A 23,612-nucleotide genomic window follows, 5' to 3' on the forward strand; every position below is an offset into this window, starting at 1 on the left:
TGAACTCAGAACTGTGAGGCAGACGTTCTCACCCGCTGTGCCACTGTGCTTAAACTATAGGTCCCAGTTTCATTCAGATATGTGCATGAGTAACACAGGAGTAGCAACGTTAGTGTCCTCACCAACAAGAAGAGGACATCAAAGATGTCAGAAGTGGGATTTGAACCCACGCCTCCATTTGGAGACCAGAACACTCAGTCACTCAATGTGCAAGGTATTGATCCTTGAGTCTGGCGCCTTAGACCGCTCGGCCATCCTGACATGCTCATAATATAGCTAGTTTAGTGTGCTTCAAGTATTTATTCAGATTTACCAGCACTGGAAAGAGATACATATATAAGACATTTTTTTCCCCAAAGTGTAATTAAAAAAAATGTACATGTAATGTTTTTTTAAGCACTGCAAATGTAATAATTATGATATTAATTATATATATATATATATATATTTTAAAAATAATAATTTGTACATGTATACATGCATATATCTTAACTTTTTTAAATAGAATACTGTATTGATTTTTTTTAATTGAGGAAAAAAAAAATCTGCGATGAACTGAGGGCGTAAAGTTTGAAGCACAAAGTAGCGAGGGATCACTGTACAGCTGAATTGTTTTGTTGTATGGAATCAACAATTTTCTTGTGATTTAATGAAAATAGAAGAGGAACAAAAGCTGATAATGCACTAATGTTACCTTTTATGTACTGCATGTTGTTTCACAGAAAAGTAGTTGGTGGGTGGGGGATCTGCTCAATGTAAAAGCATAAGACGACTGTGTGAATCCACATCTGTCCTTCCCTCTTTATATTGATGCTCAATCATACTGCTGACAGTTCTGGCCCGAGTATGTATATAGGATGGGGGGTATGATGTGTGCGCGAAGGGGTCGGTCAGAGGTTTGAATTGCAAATCTTCCTGCCTTCTGTTGGCGCCCTAGCCTTTGCAGACTCTTTCCGCCCTTGCATTCATGTGTTAATGAGGAGTCAGCGTAGGGCCACGTATATAGACAGATCGACCGGGGGCCTGACGGGGGCCAGGGAGTGACCAGGGGGAGGCTTTGCTCCAATGACGGCGTTGTTAGTGGGTTTGATATTAATAAAGACGTGAGAAGTATACGTGCTAGTGAACTACTCTGTATTATATTCATATTGGCTTCACGCTTATAGGGTGAATTATCCAGGAATGATCACCCCCTGCAGCTCCCTTCAAGGGTGCCACCTCACATTTGCTAAGCTGCTATAAGCTTCATGAAGACTTTGAGAATGCCACCACTTTCATGTTGCTCTTGTGAGAAACTTTTCTCAGTTAACTGTGAACCAAATGTAATTTACATTAGGAGTCCGTTCATAAATACAATTTATTATCAGTGCAAAAATAACCATTTACTGTATGTATGTCTCCTAGAAAGTAGCCAAATATAACAAAAATGAATTAGGATCTTTTTGTCCATCATATCGTCCATGGGTGGCCAGTATTCAACCTGAGGGCTAACTACAGCATGCTATGTTGTCCCAAAACCCTGAGGAGAACTATTAAGAAAGGCCACAAATCACTTTAGTATGTCCTAACCAGTTTGGCTCCCTACATAAGCGGATTTTAAGGGGGGGCAAGCCCCCCCCGGTGGCCGAAAAGTGTCATTGCATGTAATTGACTTTCCTATGTATATAAAAGTTGTAAAGCAATAAAAGTGCAAAGTGAAATTAACAAAAAATATATATTTTTATAATGGGTCAAAATTCATTTTCGAACAGATCATGTGACTAGCAACTTAGACGGTCATTTGCTTTGCATATAATTTTAAAAAAGATAGGGGAGGGCAATTTATTTTTCAAATGATTTTTTTCTTTGATTGAAAATATTTTTTTTTTTTGATTGAAGCAACTTTTTTGGGGATTGAATGATTTAGACACAAAAGTCCTACCCATAATATGGCCCAAACACAAAAAGGATTGCTTCGATCAATGAAAACTTGAATTTGAAGTGTTCAAATGCAAATATTTCAATCTCAAATATTTTTTCACATTCAAAAACTTTTTCCATAATTGGTTTTTCTTTGTTGATTTAGGTGATTTTTGTTTTTGAAAATATTTTTTTGAAGCAACTTATTTTTGATTGAATAATAAGACAAAAATGTCCTAACCTAAATTTGGCCCAAACACAAATCACCATTATTTTAATCAAAAAAGTTGCTTCAATCAGAAAAGAAAGAAAAAAAAATCAAAGAAAAATAGCTTTTACATGCATTTTTTATGAAATTTTTTTGAGCTCCAAATTTATTTTTGTATTCAAACAGATTTTTTTTTTTTTTAATGAAGTGACTTTTTATGTGTGACTTTGAATAATAAAGACACAAATCTACCTCTACATGGCTTCGCCCAGGGGATACAATTTTTGACTGGGGTAACTACATTAGCACAACACCGGCGGGCGTACAATACTCAATGGATGACGATCTTGGCGAAAAGAATTGCCTATGCAGCCTGATTTAGAATTCCCTTCAAGAATGATGGGAAACAAAAAACACTCATTGTCAACTTACTATCATAAATATTCTTCTAAGTTAATTTTATTGCTGACACTGTATTTCAGGGTCATCAACATGTTGTGCGGCTTGTGCCCCCCTTGCACCAAGAGTCAAACTCTATGGCTCCCTATGCCCAGTTCTCAAAAAACTTGATCCAGTGAAAGCCCCAAAAGGAAAATGATGATGCTGGACACCAGACGTCCAAAATCCGTGCTGCTCAGGTCACATATGATCAAGTGACAATGACCAAAACGATGCATTTGCAATGCAATAAAAGGGGGGCAAGGACGAGATGTGAAGGAAAGGAAGGGGGGTTATGGGATGGCGGCTGGTTGGGTGGTGATCCAACCGGCATGCTGGGTGGCAGGTCTGTGAGTTCTTCTGTCTGTTTCAATAAGGAATATAAAGAGATGAAAGTTATCGGGCAGGGAGAATCCTCTTAGAGATTACATCCATAACACGTTACGCCTATGGAACTGTATGGGCAGCGGAGACAAAGAGCGGAGCTGATGAGGAGTTTCCTTTTGTGGCAGATGACGCGGCGGCCCGTTTCATTCTATTGTGCTCGCTTTTGTCTTTTTTGCTTCTACATCATAGGTGCCAGTATAGATGTTATCACTTACTGTCATTAGATAGATGGGAGCCCGTGGCGTACCGCAAGCAACAAGTCACTTTTGCTAATGAATATTCATGACGTTAGCAATTGTGGCTAGGCGGGTCAACCTCCCTTTTTGTCCCTTATAGTAAATGCATGGAGATAGTGTACGAAGGAGATGTTTACTGAGCTAAACCTACCAATTCTGTCTGAAAATGATGTCCCTGGTGCCAAATTCAATGGTAGAAAATACAAGAACAATGGAAGAACATACAAATGTTCAGTTAAAGAGATGACTTGAGTGTCGAGGGCTGAACAAGAGCCAACCCGATCCAGAGGTGGCTTTGATATCGACACTTTTTTCTTGTGTGCATTGCCTTACGCCACTGATAATGACATTCTCCTGTTTCAACAATCTATCCTTTACCACCATATGCCCTGTCTTGCTTATATCCTCTGGTTGTCTTACATCTCTGACAGTTTTGGGGGCAATTTACAATGCTATTTTTGTGTAGTGATCACAAATGCTACTCGGTGACAGCCAACGAACACTTTAAATTTTTTCATTAAAAACAAATCTTGATTCTATCATTTATATACGCTTCCCCCTTACTAAAGTTCTTTTTTTTTTTTTTTTCAACAGACAAGGTAACCGTGGCAGTCAGATAACATTTGAATTTTTTTCAGGTCATTCATTGTCAGACAGAAGCAGCACGGCAAAACTCCACGCTAGAAAATAAGTCAAAATATCAAAATGGCTTGCCTCTTTGTCCACTGTAGGACCATGGCCCCCAACAAAATGTTTACTGCGTATGAAATGTGAATGGCTTCACCCAACAGGTGTTAAACAGGTCTTTTGGAAATCCGCGCAAGTTGATACATTCTTCACATTTTTTCCTCCAAGTTTTTGGTTTCGGCAAACGTCTTAAGAAAACATCCTTCATATGTGGTCATGTCTAGAATCGTTTCTACAAGTTCCATAGCAGTAGTGTTCGATCGGCATGTTCCTTTTTGAAAGATTACCAGAGAAAACAAGCAGAAACAGCATGGATTGTATGCGAGGGAGTTTATAACGACCCGCTTCCGCGTTATGATGGCTGCGTCACGGTCTAAAAAAAGCATTTGTGCGGTACGCTATTCTCATATTATGAGTTTGAATTAAGAAAAAAACTTTTGCTTTGAGAAAGTCAACAGCATGTTGATCAGTACCAGCGCTAATATCAAACTGTTGTAATTGGTGGGGCTCCTACTCTTGTTGTCATCTTGATTGGGGAAAGTCTTTGGATAGGGGGGAGGAGTGTTCAAATTGTTTTCGTGTCAAAGTTATTCTTGTCTGTCGATTGAATTGAAATCAAAGGCAGTGTTTGTGACACAAGCAATCATTTTACTGGAAAAAGAGTGAATTACTATTTACATTATGTAGAAAAAAAACAACGCAAATACAACAAAAATCTTCATCTTGTCCATTTGCCTTCCACCCTGTCCTCAGAGTGTCATGTTAACAATCCAAAACAAGAATGAACAGAAACATCTTCCATTATCAGTGAGTAGATGACAGACCTAAACCAGTAGGCTTCAAACATACACAGTACCGTAGGTTGTATTAGGACTGATGAGCTTGTGTAAATGAAGGATGCCCCCTACCGGGTGAAGAAGGGATGTCTTTGTTTTTTTTTTTTGCCTGGCCTGTACAGCTCTGTATCCCTAGAAAACACACTTTGGTTTTTTCCTGCGAAACAATAGTAGTGTAACCCTTAGCATAAAGGGTATAAAAATAAACAATCTTTATGCATGATTACTTCCATTTTCCCTTCAATTTAGTTGCTGGCAGTGGATTTTTTTTTGTAGTAAGTAGGTTCAAATTGCGTCTTTCAGCAGAAATGGTTGTCCACCCTTGGGATTTTTTTCCAGAAAGTTAATTTGAAACAATTTGGAACAACGACATAAGAAATTGTCATCCTTTTTTTAACGATGGGCATTACAATCCATTATTTAATCCTTTTTCTTGTTTGGGCAAAATGAAAAGGACTATTGAAGGCAGTGTCAATTTTCCCATTTCTCACGTACAAAAAATGGCATTGACAAAAGAGCTCAGAACATACAGTAATAACCTCCCAATCTGTGAAGAAATAAAATAATAAATAATCGTTCATTTACCAAATCTTTGGTGTTCCCATGAAACTATGTTGTAAATCAATCGTACAGCACATCACATGGTGGGTTTAAAGCAACCTTGCCTCACTTCACACTGCTTTTAGCAATATTTCGTGCACAGCCCCGAGCTTGTTTGGAATAATCCTCAGAGCCTTCACTTTTACGTCTTCATTTGGGATGAATAAATTAATAAGTGACCGAAACCTACTTTACGGGATTGCTCCATCTTGAATGAGCTTCCTTCCTACCTGGCTGCCATGAAGTTTGAGAAGCTGAATGCCCTGAATGGATGGAAATCCTTTACAAAATAAATAAGAAATAGAGGAATGTTCACATGATCTTCACACTCACACACACAGACATGTACATTATGATCTAATTAGGATGTTTGCAGTCATTTCTACGACAGTGTGAGACATCAGGGAAGCATCTGTGTATGAGTGGAGCAAAGTCAAATTGCAGCTCGAGCCTCAGGCGACACTGTAGTCATCTGGTCACTTCTTTTTTAGGGATCATTGAGGTCACGTTGTGTAGCAAGTGACATCCCGCCGTACTATTAGCTGCCTTTCCACTCACGGTGGTTCACCCGCACAACTCCGTGTCCCTCTTTTTTGGCCATGCAAGACAAGACCACTCACTCGGGAGCGGTAAGTGCAGATGCAAAATGTCTTTGACGTGACTGTCGTCGCTATAGCTCGCTGTGGCGCACCGGTGGCTCGAGCTTGTGCGAGAGGGCGGTGAGGACCTTGTCGAACTTCTCGTAGCGCTCTGGCTGGCTGCCCTCAGAGCCGCGGCTGCCCCACAGCAGACGCATCTGGAACTCCGTCTGGAAGATTTCCTGGATGTCGGCTTGCGCCCGGAACCCTGTGCGGAGATGAAGAGAGGAGCGGTTAGGGTAGATTACCATCGCAGTTCATAGCGACCTAATAATGAAAACGCTGTAAATGTAGCACAATGCTAACCATCTTTGGGCAAAATTTTGAATTCCAAAATGCAGTGGTATGAAAAAGTATCTGAACCTTTTGGAATTTCTCACATTTCCACATAGAATCACCATCAAACGTGATCTTTCTGAAAAGCACACAGATGAAAAAACTGTCTGCTTTAACTAACACCACTCAAATATTTATAGGTTTTGCGGTAGCCAGAATGGGGAAAAAATACGTAAATGAACCATCACATTTAATATATTGTGGCAGCAATAACTTCAACCAGATGCTTCCTATAGCTGCAGATCGGTCTGGCACATCGATCAGGACTAATCTTGGCACATTCTTCTCTACAAAACTGCTGTTGTTCAGTCAGATTCCTGGGATGTCTGGCATGAATCGCCGTCTTTTGGTCATGCCACAGCATCTCAATGGGGTTCAAGTCTGGACTTTGACTTGCCCTCTCCAGAACGTGTATTTTGTTTTTTTGAAACCCTTCTGAAGTGGATTTACTTCTGTGTTTTGGATCATTTTCTTGTTGCAGCATCCATCCTCTTTTTAGCTTCAACTGGCTGACAGACGGCCTCAGGTTTTCCTGCAAAACTTTTGAATTCATTCTTCCATTAATGATTGCAAGTTCTCCAGGCCCTGAGGTAGCAAAAGAGCCGCAAATCATGATGCTCTCTCTCCAACATGCTTCACGGTGGAGATGAGGTGATGATATTGGTGGGCTTTTCCATTCCCCCGCCCCCCACACGACGTTGTGTGTTCCTCCCAAACAATTCAACTTTGGTTTCATCAGTCCACAAAATATTTTGCCAAAACCTCTGTGGCCTGTCCAAGTGCCCTTTTGCAAACATTAAAGGAGCAACAATGATTTTTTTTTTTTTTAGGCAGCATTGGCTCCTCCGTGTAGTCCTCCCCGAACACCATTCTTGAGATATTGGACTGTGCCAGTGGTTTCCGTACGTCATTAGCAGACACTTTAGGTTTTTTTTTTTTTTTTTTTACCTCTCTGAGTATTCTGCGCTGAACTCTTGGTGTCATCTTTGGTGGATGGCTACTCCTTGGGAGAGAAGCAGCAATGCCAAACTCTCTCTATCTGTTGACAACTTCTCTGACTGTCGATGGATGAACATCCAGACTTTTCGAGATGGTTTTGTATCCTTTGCCAGCTTTATACAAATCAACAATCCTCGATCGCAGGTCTTCAGACAGTTCTTTTGACCAAGCCGTGATGCACATCAGACAATGCTTGTCATCAAAACAATTCTTACCAGGTGTGTGCTTTATAGTGGGTGGGCAGGGCAGCTTTAAACCACTCATCAGTGATACACGTGACTTAAGTTGTTAGGTAAAAATTGGTTTCAATTGCTCTTTAAGTCTCTTTAGGCAGAGGGGTCACTTACTTGACCCCCTTTTTGCCATTGTTTACATGCTATCCTCATTAAAATATGAAAACCAATAAATATTTGAATGGTTTTAGTTAAAGCAGACACTGTTTTTACATCTGTGTGAATTTGACAAAGATCAGATCACATTTGATGGTTATTATATGCAGAAATGTGAGAAATTCCAAAAGCTTCAGATACTTTTTCATACCACTGAATGTTCCGTTAAATTGTATGAATTCATTCACAGCAGTCTGTATGGATCTATACAAATTTACATACATTTATTATTCAGCATCTTTGCTGAGTAGAATTCATTTTTATTTTTTAGTTGTTATATAATTATTGATTCCAAACTGCCCCAGAAGATGTACGTGGCTCAACTGCATGCTGATATATTACATTTTTGTATCGCATTGATGGATTCTATAATTACATCCATAACGGTGCACATAAATGCGAGGGATGATGGTATATTAATCAGAAAATGCCTTGAAATAAGGAGTACAAGCGCAAGAAAATGAAATAAAATTCAAGAGCTATCCTACTTATTCTCAATCTAATTAGGCACGCTGATTAACCAGGGTTAACAGGTTTAATGGCCTAGTGATCAATGCGGCGAACAATCAATTCCTAATCACGGCAACAAATAAACGCCGTGAAGCCTAGAAGGGCACAACAGGCTGTGAGTCCAAACAAAGTTCAATACAGCTGTCAGCGTGAGTCCATACCCTGCAATTTGCTCTCCACGTTGGTCCTGTACACGCCCCCGTGGTGTGCCACGGTTCGAGCCGCCTCCAGGTGGTGCATGACCACGTCGACGCCTACCTCCGCACTCTCCCATGGCTCCAGGACCTCCCCGAGGGCCAGGCCTCGTTCCAGCAAAGACAAGACGGGGATGATGTGTGGGAAAGTGGTACTTGACACTACATTAGACTCTGGAATGGAACAAAAACGCCAGTGAAGATTATACACGGGCTCCCTCTGGTGGTATGTATGTGATGTAAACTGGTTAAATGGAGAGTAGTTGCAGAACCACTTACCTTTGCCATCGTTCAAATTTTTCAGGAATGGTTTGAGCTTCTTCTCATAGAGAATGGCACCTTCCGTATGTCTCTGGCGTAACGTCACCCACGTCTGTTCCAGGCGGGAGATCTGAATAACGCGTCAGAATTAGGGATGCAACGATACAGTTAAATCACGGTGCGGTACGATTTCCGATACGAGGAACACGATTTTCGATTACATTCAATACATTTAATGCTCTGAATAAAAAAAAATCCAAGAGTTTTTTTTTTCTTTTTCTTTTTTTAATGTTTTAAAAAAAAAATTTTTTTTTTAAATTTTGCTAACAAGCAAAAATAACAATGCCATCATATAAACATGCATTATAGTCAGGGGTGAAAGTGTCTAGAATTTCATGCCGGAACTCATCCTTGCATCCTTGGTCAGCATGTGTACTGTACAACAATTAATGCGGCAACTATGTTATCATCTTACCTGTGGCAGCTCCAAGGCCCTCATCACTGCAGCGAAGCCAAACATGTTACCCAGATTGCTCTTCAGCTCAGCCGCCAACTGGATGGTCTTATGAAGCAGGGCCGCCCGCTCCTCGGTGTTCCCAGTGCAGCCCAGCAGGTCCACGGCCATCATAATGGACATGGTGTAGAACCTGAGCAGAAAACAGGCACCGGCGTTAAATACTTCTTCACAACACGGATGTGCTCAAGAACTTTGGCCTATTCCAACACAAAACAGACGACACATTGAGGGGAAAGTGAATGATGTTGCTCTTTCTGATCATTACTTTAGTGTATTAGGAAGCATTATATCAATGATAGCACCAGTGCATTATTCACTCAGGGCTATGCATCCTGCCCTCGACTCCAGTTGACGAACTCGTTAATAGTTTCCGTTCCAATGTCCGTTCTTGACACTATTCCTCCGAATAAGACAAAAATTGTGTCAGAAAGGAAAAAGCCACCTTGGAGAAATGCCAGACGAGCAAAAGCACATAAATAGTATGCAAAAGCCAGAGTGCAGATGGTGAAAAAGCAAAGTCCAGGCATATTATAACATCTATAAAGAGGGTCTTCGCAACTATAACCAAGAACTGAAGAAGTCATATTTTTCACGGATCATAATAGAAACACTAATAATGCCCGCACACTATTTTCTTTGGTAGAATGAAAAATCCACAAGCATCGGTCCATGCTGAACTGAGGTTTGTGCAAAAATGTTATCAATGCTGCAATTATTTGAGACAATCAAATGTGAGCATTTTAGATTGCCATCGTGACATCAATGCGGGGTAATGGGTATAATTGACATCGCAAAATGGCTGCACTCTTAAGTGGTATTTTGTGTTCAATCCTCATTTTCTCCACTAGCAGAGGTCTAAGAAATGAGTGAATAATTTGAGCAAATGTCTTTCAGATGTAAGTCATTTATATGAAAAGTTGTTGGTCCCTTTAACGGGTGCTTGAATTTCAAACCGAGGAAAAGGGACCTCATTGTAAGTAGTTTGAATTTTAATGGCAACAAAGTTTCTGCAAAACATTTCCCCTGACACTTAAAGTGCGTATGACAGGATGAAAAAAAAAAAAAAAAAAAAAAAAAAAAAGAGTCTTAAATAGAATTATTATGTGAATTAGGATCATATTTTGAGACGTTTCGACTATATACAAACAATTTGGCAAAGCCAGATGACTAGAAATGTGTCTTTTAATCTGCCGTTTAGCCACGCCTGTCATTACAGCGCTCTAGCGTCCCCAGCTGGAGGATCACATCGGCAGGGTCACGATTTTAGCCAATTTAGAATTCAGCCCATTGAGAGGGACGATTCAGAACGAGGAAAATGCGACACAGTGCAGCAAAATGTCATCATTGTTTCAATCTCTCTACTCCAATATTTTTACAGGATATTCTTTTGATCTAAGTATTTTTTTCCCCAATTGCTAAATAAATGGTATGTTCTGGACAAATAACAGTCTTGTGCTAAATGGAATATGAAATATTAAAAATGCATTTATTCAGTACGACATGGCAAAATTATTCCATAATCGTCAAAACTGTCAACCTCTTGCACTGCCCACAATATTTTATGCCACTGGAGTTAGTCCTGCTTTTGTCATTTCCCTGCCCCGGCTTCTGAAAATGTTAACAAACCAGGAGGCGTGACACCTAGCTGACATGCTAACCCGAACTGAGTGACGTCTCAAAGTCTTATTTTTGCTTTTAGAAGCGAAAACTAGCCAGGATCATGTCACACTGCGGCGGTGTTGTCAATTGTCTTTGCCGATCGGCAACCCGCCCGGCAATGAGCAAGTGACAGCTCGTTGTTCCCCTGCTGCGGGCTGGAGAACTCGTTTGCGGGCAAGCAGCTAGAGAATGACCGCCAGACAAACCGGCCGACGTCGGAGGAGCGCGTAGCTGCCACATGGTCAACACGAATATGGCGTAAATGAATCCTTAACTACACGGCAAAGACGTAAACAGTGAGAAAGTGGCGTGCAGTTGAAAACTTTTCTACATGTCCGTCCAAGGTCAAACATAAGCAAATATTCCTTTATTTAAAGAAAGTTTGTAGTGTTTACTTTGTAATCGCTGTATTCACGGCCATTTTTACACATAGTCGCAATTTCTGATGGGATGGAAAATTTGACAGAACACCAGGCACACGAAGAGGGCAATAAGCCGAGTATAGTGCTCTTCCAGCGGGCACGCGAAGGACCAAGGGGGTGTTTGCTACAAGCCGCCAGTCGTCGTCCGAGTGGCATTCTTGGTGGACAATGAGCATTGTTAGCCACAAAACGCAAGCCACCTCCGTATTAGAACGTGTTCTATGATCCGAGTATTTGATATAGTACAAAACACGATGTTTACTCACTTCCTCGTAAGTCCAATGGTCCCACAGTTGTCGCACACTTGTTTTGGCTGAACATGAACTTTTTGAAACTCAAAAAGGCTCACACGCCTCTCCCTGGTGCGGCTACAAAACCCTGCAGCCGTTTTGCTGGCGTGATGCGAATAATAAACGAATTGATCCGCAAAATCAGCTGAATCCGCAGTCCATCTGCATGCTATAAAGCAATGCTGTAATGTGAGATGCTAACCCGGGTGACGTCACATTCGCATTCGTCCTCAACTTGAGACTGAAGCCAGAAGTCACTCATTTTCATGGTGCGGGATTCAAAAATGGAATAAATAAAACGATTGCTTCCACACACATCCAAGCGGTCCATTTCATTCAGGAGCATAAAATAACGCGTGAAATATGAAATAAAGTGATATCTGTGATATAAAGCACATAAACAACAAAATTCAAAGTTTTCTGCTAAATTTGGATGAATACTTAACATCCATCACCCGCTTATTCTCATCAAGGTTGCGTTGGCACTGGAGCCTATCCCAGATGACTTAACGGGACACTGCCACCGAGTCGGAAATAAATCTCATCCCGTTCCGCCTTCGCCAAAATCAGGCAAATGTACCACTACGCCATCTGTGACGGATACTGAACAATGTTTTGGAACGCGTGCGTGACCTGCATTTCTGACGAATGAAGGGCAGATTCATTGAAGTAGAAGACAGTGTACCTCTCCAGTAGGTCAAGTCTCAGCTGGTGTCCATGAGGTAGCGTGAGTAACTCCAAGCCTGAGGACACTCCCATAATCCTTTGCATCTCCGGGTTGACACCCAGTATTCTTGCAATCTGGCCCCAAAAAAGAGGAGAATTGTCTATTGTGCATCGTTTCACATGAATGGAAAATACCCATCTGTACATTTTGAACGCTACGTCTTCCCACTTGGGTAAATATATATATATATATATATAGGGTGAGTGTTCATTTTTGTACCGTACAGTCCACCAAGGTGATGTGTTTAGCTGTCGTCCTTGCATCCACTTCAGCCAGCAGCTCTTTCACTCTTTTCAGCACGGACATCTCCAGAGGTTTATTGTCGGCGGCCATGATGCAAGACTCGAACCTGAACAAGAAACTTTCCATTAATAAACTACAACTTCAATGCATAATTTAGCATAATGCAATTCATACAATAATAATCATAACAAAGGTATGAAAGTATTTTTAGAATGACATCAATGCACATAAATATTTTACCTAATGTCATTTTGTATATTGCATGGACATGTTAAAGATTTTTATACACATTTACAATCACAATTATTAAATAAGCACTGTTATTATATGTTAATTACACAGAAAAAAAATAGCTTAGACCTGTCAGTTATTCTCTCCCAGTTCCTATTTCCTTCCATAAACAACAGAAAGTGTCGTAAACGTATTACTGACAGGTCTTACCCCCCCCCCAAATTGTAATGCCTGTTGCCCACCATAGACTTCATAATGTATTGACGGATCAGATCAGTCTTGCACTGCACCTCGCCTTCAAGTAGGGTGCTGCCCACATCAAGAGGAGCTATTCACAAACATGCACGCAGCGATCTAACGCCGGATTTATGTTGAAAAAGTACGAAAGCTGTACCACATACAAACAGGAAGGATTGTCTTAGGAGTGATTTGTTCGATGATTCAAGGTAATTATCATATTTTCTGTACCATGCATGCATTTTGAAACGTAAAAAAAAAATCAATGGGAGAAATTAGCCGCTACTGCATTGGCATCATACTTGACAATATTTCCATAAAATAAATGCTAACTGCTTGTTTTTTTGTTGTTGTTGTTTTTTTTTTGCTTTTAACCAAGAATCGAGACTGTTTTACGTGCATATCTATAAAGAATTTGGGGATTTAAGCATTTATTCACAAGAATGTTCACCGTAAAAGCTCTGTTTACATCATGTCGGGCTGAGGTAACGAGGCGGACTCAGCTGCGGAGTTCTGGCAACAAAGTTTATTTAAGAAAACAAAGGTTCTTCCGCTGGCATGCGGGATGGGAAAAGTACAGACATAAAGCGCTCCAAACGGAGGAATAAGTCAGGACAACTACGATCAAAAGTTCAAACACAAAGCACTCCAAACGGAGGGAAAGTACAAACATAAAATGCTCCAAACGGAGTAAAAAGCCAAGATAACTAGGATCAAAAGTACAAACACAAAGCACTCCAAATGGAGGATAAAATCTAGACAACTTGCCTGGCACCGCCAGACTATTCTCCCTGTATTTTTCAAACACTGTGAGTAATAGTCTGGGACCCAGCCCATTAACGGCCTCTCGAACAAGCACAAAATCAACCGTCCTATCAGATTCGTTTATTTGCGTGACGTGCTCTTAACAAGTAACGTCACCGAAAGTCGTCTCTAAAACAACACAGATGGTGAACAGGAGAGCCGAGAATACGTTCCATTCCGCGGTAAAACCAGTTTTAAATGACCAAAAACACATTGACACGAGTCATTGACAACAGTCAACATGGCTCGCGCTAGCCATGTTGAATAAACGTCTCCATTCTCCGCTCACGCTAATTACTTGTCGCTTTAACAACGTCACGTCTGCCCGTCGCTGAATGGTCCACTCTGCTGTCTGTTTGCGGTGGCTTGCTCCGCCCTCAGAATTTGATCTGCCGGACGGTCGCCAGATTCAATCGCTGGAACAGCGGTGAGTCTGGTATACCAGGCAACTAGACAACTATGATTGCTATAAAACAAGGCTGACATGACCAACATGGTTAGTAAGACACTTCTGCACAAGACAAGGGAAACTAAAGTAATATATACACATGAGGTAATGGGTAACAAGTGGAAACAATGGCTGATTAGGTGACAAGAGGAGGGGCAAGTAAACAGACACGAAGAGGATGAAGCCTTCAAAATAAAACAGGAAATAAAATGACATGACACATCATGCGGCCACTAGCTACATTTACTAACAGACTAGCATTGTACTTCGACATATTTACGTAAAATAAATGCTAACTGCATGGTTTTTTTTTTGCTTTTAACCAAGAATCGAGACTGTTTTACGTCCATATCCATAAAGAATTCAGGGATTCATACATAAGAATTTTCAACAAAAAAAGCTCTTCGTCTGTGATTCCACTCGATCAACAATGCAGGCCCCCTATTTATTTGTCCTGTCGATACATTATGAAGTCTACGTGCCTGCCAAAACAGCAATGCAGAATACGCTCCGGTGGAATTAAAGTATGTGGTTTTATTGCCTCAAACATGCCGCTTGTTAGTACTGTGTGTGATGTATTAATAATGCCTTCCATATGCCACGTTAACTTCAGGAGGGCAAAGATAGTGGACTCTCTTGCTCTCTTTTATAGCCATTGCTAAATCTGAGAAGCACCTTCTTACAAGCTTTATCAGGCATGTCGTCTTGAGGCATTGTGGTAAAATACAGCCTGCGTAGTAAGACAACTCACCTTGTGATGCACAACACAAAAGGCTAGCTAATCTTGACTCCACGGACACCGCTATACTGCTGTGCCAGTTTTAAAAGGCCCTTGATCTTTCCAATCATGTGCAATGTTGTGGCATGTGTATATTGTCAATATTGTTCACGGTAAGGTCTGAATTGAAAAGGTGAGTTTTTCTTGTACCTGGATGGTCGAAACAAGGAAGAAGTCTCCACCTGTGGAGAGCTGCACATCCCGTCTCCTTCCTCCCTCGTACCCTCGTTCCTCCCCTCCTCCGCCCGCAATCGCTCCACGTGGCTCTTGCCGGGAGGTTTCGGGGGTCCGGCCGGGTAAGGTCTGAGGTCGCAGTAGCTGCCCGCATTTTCGGAAGGGTGCGAATGGAAAGCCGGGCGATGCGCGGGAGAGGAGTGAGCCGAGTGAGAACCGTGAGCCGGATGTTCCGGGGGGTTGTTGCCAGAAGTGGGGCTGAGTTGCGGGTCACTGGAACGTCGTGTGACAGGGGAAGGGGGCACCACAGCTAGGACTCGCCCACCTGAGTGGGTTCTCTGTCTAGTGACTGGAGAAGAGAGAATTCAATCAATATTGGTGGGTTCAGTATTTGAAAATGTTAATTTCCAAAACAAAAAATAGCAGTACAATAACAAATTCACATTTCTTTCTTTTTTTTAACTGGTATGAGAATAAAAGGACTGTGCGCGGAGGGCTTACTTGCACAGTAAGCAGGAGACATGGGTGTCTCTCCGACAGGTGACAAGGGGCAGCGGTATTCCTGAATCTGGTCCATGCTCATCGCACAGTTCCTCATTGCGTCTTTGTGGTTGTGGATGGTGGAAGGGCTGAAGCGCAATTGCAAATGTTTAATATCATCACAGATTGACTTACATGTTGTCAGAGTGAGCAAGGGGGAGTGTCACATGACAGAACAGGGCATGAAAAAGTATCTGAACCTTTTGGAATTTCTCACATTTCTGTATAAATAAAAACGTCAAATGTGATCCAATCTTTGTCAAAATTACACAGATGAAAATACAGTGTCTGTTTTAACTAAAACCACCCCAACATTTATAGGTTTTCATATTTTAATGACGATAGTATGCAAACAATGACAGAAGGGGGGAAAATAAGTAAGTGAACCGTCACATTTAATATTTTGTGGCAGCAATAACTTCAACCAGACGCTTCCTGTAGCTGCAGATCAGTCTGGCACATCAATCAGGACTAATCTTGGCCCATTCTTCTCTACAAAACTGCTGTAGCTCAGTCAGGTTCCTGACTGGCGGGTCTGGCATCAATCGCTGTCTTTAGGTCATGCCACAGCATCTCAATGGGGTTCAAGTCTGGACTTTGACTTGGCCACTGCAGAATGTGTATTTTGTTCTTCTGAAACCATTCTGAAGTTGATATACTTCTGTGTTTTGGATCATTGTCTTGTTGCAGCATCCAGCTTCAACTGTCTGACAGAGGGCCTCAGGTTTTCCTGCAAAACTTTTGAACTCATTCTTTCATTAATGACTGCAAGTTGTCCAGGCCCTGAGGTAGCAAAACAGCCCCAAATCTTGATGCTCCCTCCACCATGCTTCACAGAGGGGATGACGTGTTGATTTTGGTGAGCTGCTCCATTTTTTCCTTTGCACATGACATTGTGTGTCTCTCCCAAATAATTCAACTTTGGTTTCATTAGTCCACAAAATATTTTGCCAAAACATCTGTGGAGTGTCCAAGTGCCTTTTTGCGAACATTAAAGGAGCAACAATGTTTTTTTTTTAGACAGCATGGCTTCCTCCGTGGAGTCCTCCCTTGAACACCATTCTTGGCCATAGTTCTACATATAGTTGATATGTGCAGAGAGATATTGGGGTTCTTTTTTACTTCTCTAAGTATTCTGCGCTAAACTCTTGGTGTCATCTTTGGTGGACAGCCACTCCTTGGGAGAGAAGCAACAGTGCCAAACTCGCTCCATTTGTAGACAACTTTTGTGACTGTCGAGTGATGAACGTCCAGACTTTTAGAGATGGTTTTGTATCCTTTCCCAGCTTATACAACTCAGCAATCCTTGATCGCTGGTCTTCAAACAGCTCTTTGGACCGAGCCATGATGCACAACAGACAATGCTGCCCATCAAGACAATTTTTGCCAGGTGTGTCTTTTATAGTGGTCAGGGCAGCTTTAAACCACTCATAACTAATTGGGCACGCACCTGACTTAAAATGTTTGACAAAAACAATTGGTTTCAATACTCCAAGTCTCCTTAGGCAGAGGGTTGACTTATTTATTTTTTCCCTCTTGTCATTGTTTGCATGCTATCCCGATTAAAATATGAAAACCTATAAATGTTTGGGTGGTTATAGTTAATGCAGACCCTGTTTTTACATCAGTGTGGTTTTGATCAGATCACAGTTGATGGTGATTTTATGCAGAAATGTGAGAAATTTCCAAAGGTTCAGACACTTTTCATACCACTGTCGGTGCTCATTGGGGAGGGAAAAAAAAGTGAAACAATAGAAACAATGGTACGCATTTATAATAAATGTACCATTATAAAGTGGTGCCTTAAGTTTCATTAGGTACTTATATTTCCTCATTGAAATGAATCGAAATGCCATTAATCAATTCAAATATTTGGAACATCAGCAAAAAATGTTGTAGAGGTAATTCGTTTTATTTTTTTTACCAAGACAAAGAGAACTACTTTGCAAAAACATTGCAGAAAATAATAGCATGCAGCAAAACAGTTCATGTATCAGAACTACTACGTTGTGCTGCTCCTTCTGATGAGTTCTCTGTACCCACCAGAGGCCAGTATAATCCGGACGCATGGTTATAAGGAACTACAGAATGTGAGATGCAGTCATTTTAGTTGAATTTTGCGTGAGTTTTGTTCAAATGTGGATCTGCACTGTTTATGTTCAAGCGTTATGTTTAATGAGTTGTAACACTGTGACATTGTTGTCATTCGCTAACCATCCTCTGGCGTTTTGTATTAGCATTTTGCTAGCAAGCAAAATGATGTGGTTGTTTCAAATACACCATGTGTAACTCTCTTTGTTTTTGTCACATTTGACAGTGAACCTCACTAACAATCTAGATCAAACTTAAGTGTATCAATATATAATACCAAATAGAAAAATAAACACATTTCTTTCTTTAAAAGTTTGTGCTAATTGTCAAACAATACAACACTTGTTTTGATCTAGTGGTCAACAATTTATGTGAGGTAGTATTGTATCCAATAGTGATTTACCAATCACAAGAAAAAACAAAATATTTGGCCGATAACAAACTTTTGTCATGTATCTGTGATTGCAGTGGCTTGTTTAAGTTATACAGAACGTTAATTTATATATCACTTCATTCAAAAACAGTCATACTGTAAAATAAATGAAATAATAAAAAAAGCTTTTTTACAACTTATATATTGTCTTGGCGGACATACATTTCAAATTGAAACATGAGTGATTCATCTGAATTTCAGACGTGGGGATGTGCTCATCAAGTGAGGGGACTGGAGGGAGGTGCACTAGCTCTACATACTTGTGTCTCAAACACAGATATAATCCACACACCACCTGCATTTGGGCATAGGTTGCAGCTGTGGTTCCGGTGGTGCCTCAACTGGACTGGGGCTGTCTGAGTCACTGATTGCGTGTGTAACAAGAAGCAATTCAAATGTCATTTACAGGAATGTAACGATGGCTGAAATGAGGAGATGTGGAATGACACTGTCGCAAGGATTCTTGTTGGAACTCACCTGTGAGGCATCATCTTCTCTGTGGTGAGCCCGTCCATCATGGTAACGCTCCGTCTTTTGATGTACGCTCCCCTCTGATTGGATGGAGAATAGGCGCAGCCGTGCTTGCCGCCAGATAGAGCGAAGGTGGCCTCCAAGTAGCGCAAAGGGAGGGTCCGGCTCACCGGACAGTAGATGTGGACTCCGCTGGATTGCGAGATGGGTTTGCGCTGACTGGCGTAGTAGCGTACCAGCTCCTGGACGGAGTCGAAGCTCTCCGACTCCAGTACGTATTGAACCTAGTATTGATCATACGGCAGAAACCTGATTATACATCTTCTCTGATTCCATGGGCACATTCTTGCTAACATAAAAACACTGCATGTACTGTATATTCAGCTCTTTAATACAAAATGTTCTAATAAGCTGTGTTGCAGCATCACTGCACACCATCAAACCAAAATTTGGTCCGCACATTTTGCCATTTGAAGACTCTCAGTTGTTGTCCTTTTTATAACAGGTGAACAAAGATACATCATTTGTTGCATATAAATGATTTTCTGACCAATTACATCCGTGAAATGACATCATTTCCCACGTGTCTTTCATTCTGCTTTCTTGTTCTCTGCCGAACTAATTGGGAATCAGGTAAAGCATGTATTTTATCTGACTGCCCCCGCACGCTTCATACAGGATGTTCCCAAAATCAAGTGCCCACTGAGGTTAAAAGTGCTATGAAATGGTGACCACGTCAAAACATAAAAATGGCAGTGCTAACTTTACGTGTAAAAAACGAATTTGGAAATTAAATCTGGCTGCTTTTTTTTTTTTTTTTTTAACCATTTCAGAGTTATTCCACCCAAAACAATGCACCAGGGAATACCGACTTTTTTTTCTCAGTAATTCTGGTTGTGACATCATAGCCAGAATTGATGATCATGTCTGACTTTCTAGTGTTGTGCTAGCTGGTACATCTTGAAAGGATGACAGAACAGTCACACGGCAACAAGAGAATCGAAAGCCTACAGTATGTTAAAGCTATGCTATCAGAATGCAAAAATCTGCTGCTTATTCTGGGTGTGACATCAACTATTTGGTGGAGATTTGTAAGTGAGCGGGGGCGGGGCAAAGGCAGCGGTGAAAGGAAGACTAATTAGGATCTAATTTCATGATTTGTGTCCCTTTTTGGATGGCTTTGTGTGGAAAATATGGTCTTCTATGATTTTAAAGTCACTTGTTGTAGCACCTTTAAAATATTATCAGCAGATTGCAACAGTGATTGTGACAATGGTTGAATCAATGAAGGCCAAAATACAAACAATTTAACTTCTTGTTAGAGAACAGGATGTTAGGTTTTGTGTTTGTTTTCTCCTAGTGTGACTTGTCCCTGTGATTGCCCATTGATTTCACCTGATGTGCCTTCTCCTAGTCTATCCTCCTGTGCTCACCTGTTCCTTGTTGTCTCGTTACCCCTTGTCTGCGTGTGTGTGCATATAAGCTCCTATTTTCTGTTCACTCCTTGTTGCGTCATTGTCTATGTCTATGTCTTTGCCAAAGTCAAGACCTGTCCAAGCCCTCGTGTACCAGTCCCTCTGTTTAAGTAAGTTTTGGTTTGAACATTGCCTTTTTGATCCAGAGTCCTTTTGTTTGTACTTTGTGATTTTGGTTAGTTATTATTAAAACGTGTTTTGAGTTCTCCTCCACCTGCCTCGCTGCCTTTTTCGTTTCCCTGCATTTGGGTCCACACCACCTGCCTTCCCGCGTTTCCCTGACACAGGAAGTCAGACAAGTGCATTCAAAAGGTCAGAGAATGTCATCCTGAACTTCAATCCGAAAATGAAATATCGCAAACTTTTTTCTTTTTCTTTTTTTAATTAGTGGATACTTTTTGGGACATTTGTCTGGTGGTGTTCCATAGAAGTTTTCTAATATAAATTATGTTTCTTATCTTGCCAACTTATTCAGGAGAGTACCTGAGATCATCACAAGTTGAAATTTGCATTGGAGTGTGTGTTTGTGTTGGCGTGTACCTTGCTGTCACTGGATTTGACCAAGACTTTGCTGATCTTAAAGTGCAACACCTCGTTATCCCATCGACAGGTCAGTACGTAATCGCTCATATTGATCAGGGAGTCACGCACCAGGAAGTCTCCGTGATGCTGCACCAGAGTCTCTGACACCTAAACACACACAAGGGATTTACAGATGAGACACTGAAAGAAACATTTAGTTCTATGATGTCTAACTGTGGGGGAGAATATATTGGAGGGGGGGGGGGAAAAGTTTGGTTGCGATCAGAGGAAATAACAAATAAGTCATTTAGTTCGCATTAGAAATAAAACAATTAGACATCTTCCGCATTTTTCGGACTAGAAGGTGCAATTACATCCCTTTATTCTTCCCCAAAATTGACAATTGCGCTTTATAATCCAGTGCGCTTTGTATGAATTCATGTTGTTCTTAATATCCTCAAACCTATTTTGCTGGAGCCTAACTGTATTGTACAGCTCCAGTGGAATCGAATCGAATCGAATTGAATCGAATCGAATCGAATAGAATAGCCCTTTATTGTCATTATACAGTTGTACAATGAAATTGTTGAGCATCTCCCTTAACAGTGCAGGATAAGTTAAAATCTCAAAAGTGACTTGTAAGTATAAAAGTATAAAATCAAGATAAATATAAAAGGTGTATGAGATAGCCCGGGGGTCGGCAACCCGTGTTTTGAGAGCCGCATGCGGCTCTTTAGCGCTGCCCTAGCGGCTCCCTGTAGCATTTTCAAAAATGTTTGAAAATGGAAAAAATTGTTGAGAGAAATATATTTTTTGTTTTGATATGGTTTCTGTAGGAGGACAAAATGACACATAAATTCTGAACTTTTCCAATGCTGTAAAAATGTGTAGAATATTAAATTTCAAAATTTCTGTCAACGAAGATTTGAGTCATAGCTTGCGACACACACTTGACTGCGCTTGACAGTGACGTGAGTGATGTTCCGTTATTCTCGCTATATGGTTGGCCGAAGAGTCGAAATGCATGTTTAAAAATGAAACGTCTGTCACAACATCGCTTGCACGAACTATTAGGTTCTTTTTTTCTGTAACCATGGACGATTTATATGAGGAAATTTTCCACTACTTGAAGACAGGAGAATGCAGTATCAGGACTCAAAATGTCCCAACATTCGAGAGTGACACATGTGTGTGCACACGTTTGCTCTTATATAACTTTAACATTTCAATAATACTCTCTGTGTGTGATATCATCAAAGGCACTTTTAAGCGAACGCATTCAAGAACAACCGGACCATTTTCAAACAGGCATTTTATTGGAGAGCATTTTGACTCTTCGGCCAATCATATAGCGGGAATAACGAAACGTCACTGATGTCAGACGTCAAGCACAGGCCCCCTGAGGGGATAGTGAGGGCGAGTGGATAGTGTACTTACACCGGGAGATAATAAAGCGTGGAAAACAGATGGTGAGTACATGAAGGAGACATTCATCAACATATCAGAACACCTATTTGCAGACTTCAAAAACAAACCCGAGATAATAAATACATTTAAAAAATCAAAGACATGCCCAGATAAGGGGCATGGTATGCACATTCCATTTTGTTGTTTTTCGAAACCTTGAAATAAAAATGGCATCAAAAATCAGATTTCTTTATTGCATTTCTATAACTTCATAAAAGCAATGAAATGAGTCATTAATATTGTCATGAAGTTAAACTTGAGGTGGCATCATACAACAGAGTTGGATGCACTTCAGGGAAAATAAACATTAAATCCTGAAGGCTCATGATGTTTTTTCAGCCGACTTATATTAGCCTACTATCAAGATGACTGACTAACACAGATACATACAGCATATGTTGCCTTCATTATTAGGCTTATTTAAGGCTATTAATTTCTTGCGGCTCCAGACATATTTGTTTTTTGGTCCAATATGGCTCTTTATTATTTACTAATATTAGGCATCAATTAGTGATTCAAAGCTAAAAATTTGAAAAACAAATATAATTACTTACCTTCTTTTTATGGCTGGGTTAAAACAAAAGCGGTTGCGCGGTGTCTGTAAACGGTGGTCTCGGGGGTTAAACGGACAAATTAAAAATAGTTCAGCGGCTTCATGCGCCATGAAACTGCTATGGCAGCATATAGAAATATTGTTCCATCAAACACAACAGTTCTTTTGGCTTAAAATACAGCAGTTTATTTCAAAGAGGGGTGCAAGAGCAGAAACTGCTTTTTCAGCCTTGTCTGGGTTTCCGCCATGTACATATTTGAACTAGCAATAAAAGTACAAAATAGGCTGCTGAGTTTAAAGACCAAGAGTGTGCTACATCATTAGTTAAAATCTTGTGTTTTTTAATATTGTTTTTGACAGTTAAATAATGGGAATCCGGTCTGTCAGCATAAATTACGACGACTGATCGGAACACATTTTTCTTGCGCACCAATGACAAAAAGCCGCCAAAATGTATCTGCTGTGCTGTTCAAACTGGCAGAGACAAATAAGCTGCCAACAGCGACTGCTGACTGAGAAAATTATTTCTACAGTAGAAATCTATTGTGTTCAGCATTAATGTAGAAAAACACTGTTTTGAATATAATTGAAGATAAGCAATCCATAAAAGGTTTTTTTTGTCAGGGTGAGTGAAGCATCGTCAGTCCTGAGAGCAAACAAAAACAACGGTGCCCCTCCCTGATTTTATGTTATAATACTTAAGAAGACAGTGGTAACATTACACGGCAAACTCATATTACATTGAGTGATGTTAATACTGTGTATGCACAGATGCTGTATGTTAAACTAGATGCATTCATACATGTAGGCATACATTATCACCAGCAGGGGGCAGTAAAACAAAGATCATTCCTTGACAGTTCTCAACTACTCTACTCCAGTATTTACGCATATGATTCAAATAAAGGAAAG

The 23,612-nt window shown here is 40.6% G+C and overlaps 1 protein-coding gene and 1 non-coding gene across 4 annotated transcripts in view; both read right to left on the reverse strand.

The window, feature by feature from the left end:
- Positions 1–145: 145 nt before the first annotated feature.
- Positions 146–261, reverse strand: trnal-caa (transfer RNA leucine (anticodon CAA)). The gene is made up of 2 exons: positions 224–261; positions 146–191 (listed from the first exon to the last, which is right to left on the reverse strand). It is a non-coding gene; the product is annotated as a tRNA-Leu (tRNA).
- A 4,078-nt stretch (positions 262–4,339) lies between these two features.
- The window catches only part of sh2d3ca (SH2 domain containing 3Ca), a 71,470-nt gene continuing 52,197 nt past the window's right edge, over positions 4,340–23,612 (reverse strand). For 2 of the 3 annotated variants that reach the window (XM_057818856.1, XM_057818855.1), the window contains exons 3-13: positions 20,699–20,848; positions 18,690–18,967; positions 18,508–18,576; positions 15,650–15,777; positions 15,125–15,497; positions 12,453–12,582; positions 12,192–12,307; positions 9,094–9,265; positions 8,637–8,748; positions 8,325–8,531; positions 4,340–6,137 (exon numbers count right to left, since the gene is read on the reverse strand). In XM_057818856.1, coding sequence (XP_057674839.1) covers positions 5,962–6,137; positions 8,325–8,531; positions 8,637–8,748; positions 9,094–9,265; positions 12,192–12,307; positions 12,453–12,582; positions 15,125–15,497; positions 15,650–15,777; positions 18,508–18,576; positions 18,690–18,967; positions 20,699–20,848 — 1,911 coding nt within the window. In that variant the 3' untranslated portion in view covers positions 4,340–5,961. The remainder of the gene's footprint in view (positions 6,138–8,324; positions 8,532–8,636; positions 8,749–9,093; positions 9,266–12,191; positions 12,308–12,452; positions 12,583–15,124; positions 15,498–15,649; positions 15,778–18,507; positions 18,577–18,689; positions 18,968–20,698; positions 20,849–23,612) is intronic. The other variant, XM_057818857.1, reaches the window with a different exon arrangement.

This window comes from Corythoichthys intestinalis, chromosome 17, assembly GCF_030265065.1.
Source record: "Corythoichthys intestinalis isolate RoL2023-P3 chromosome 17, ASM3026506v1, whole genome shotgun sequence".
Classification (NCBI taxonomy): Eukaryota; Metazoa; Chordata; class Actinopteri; order Syngnathiformes; family Syngnathidae; genus Corythoichthys; species Corythoichthys intestinalis.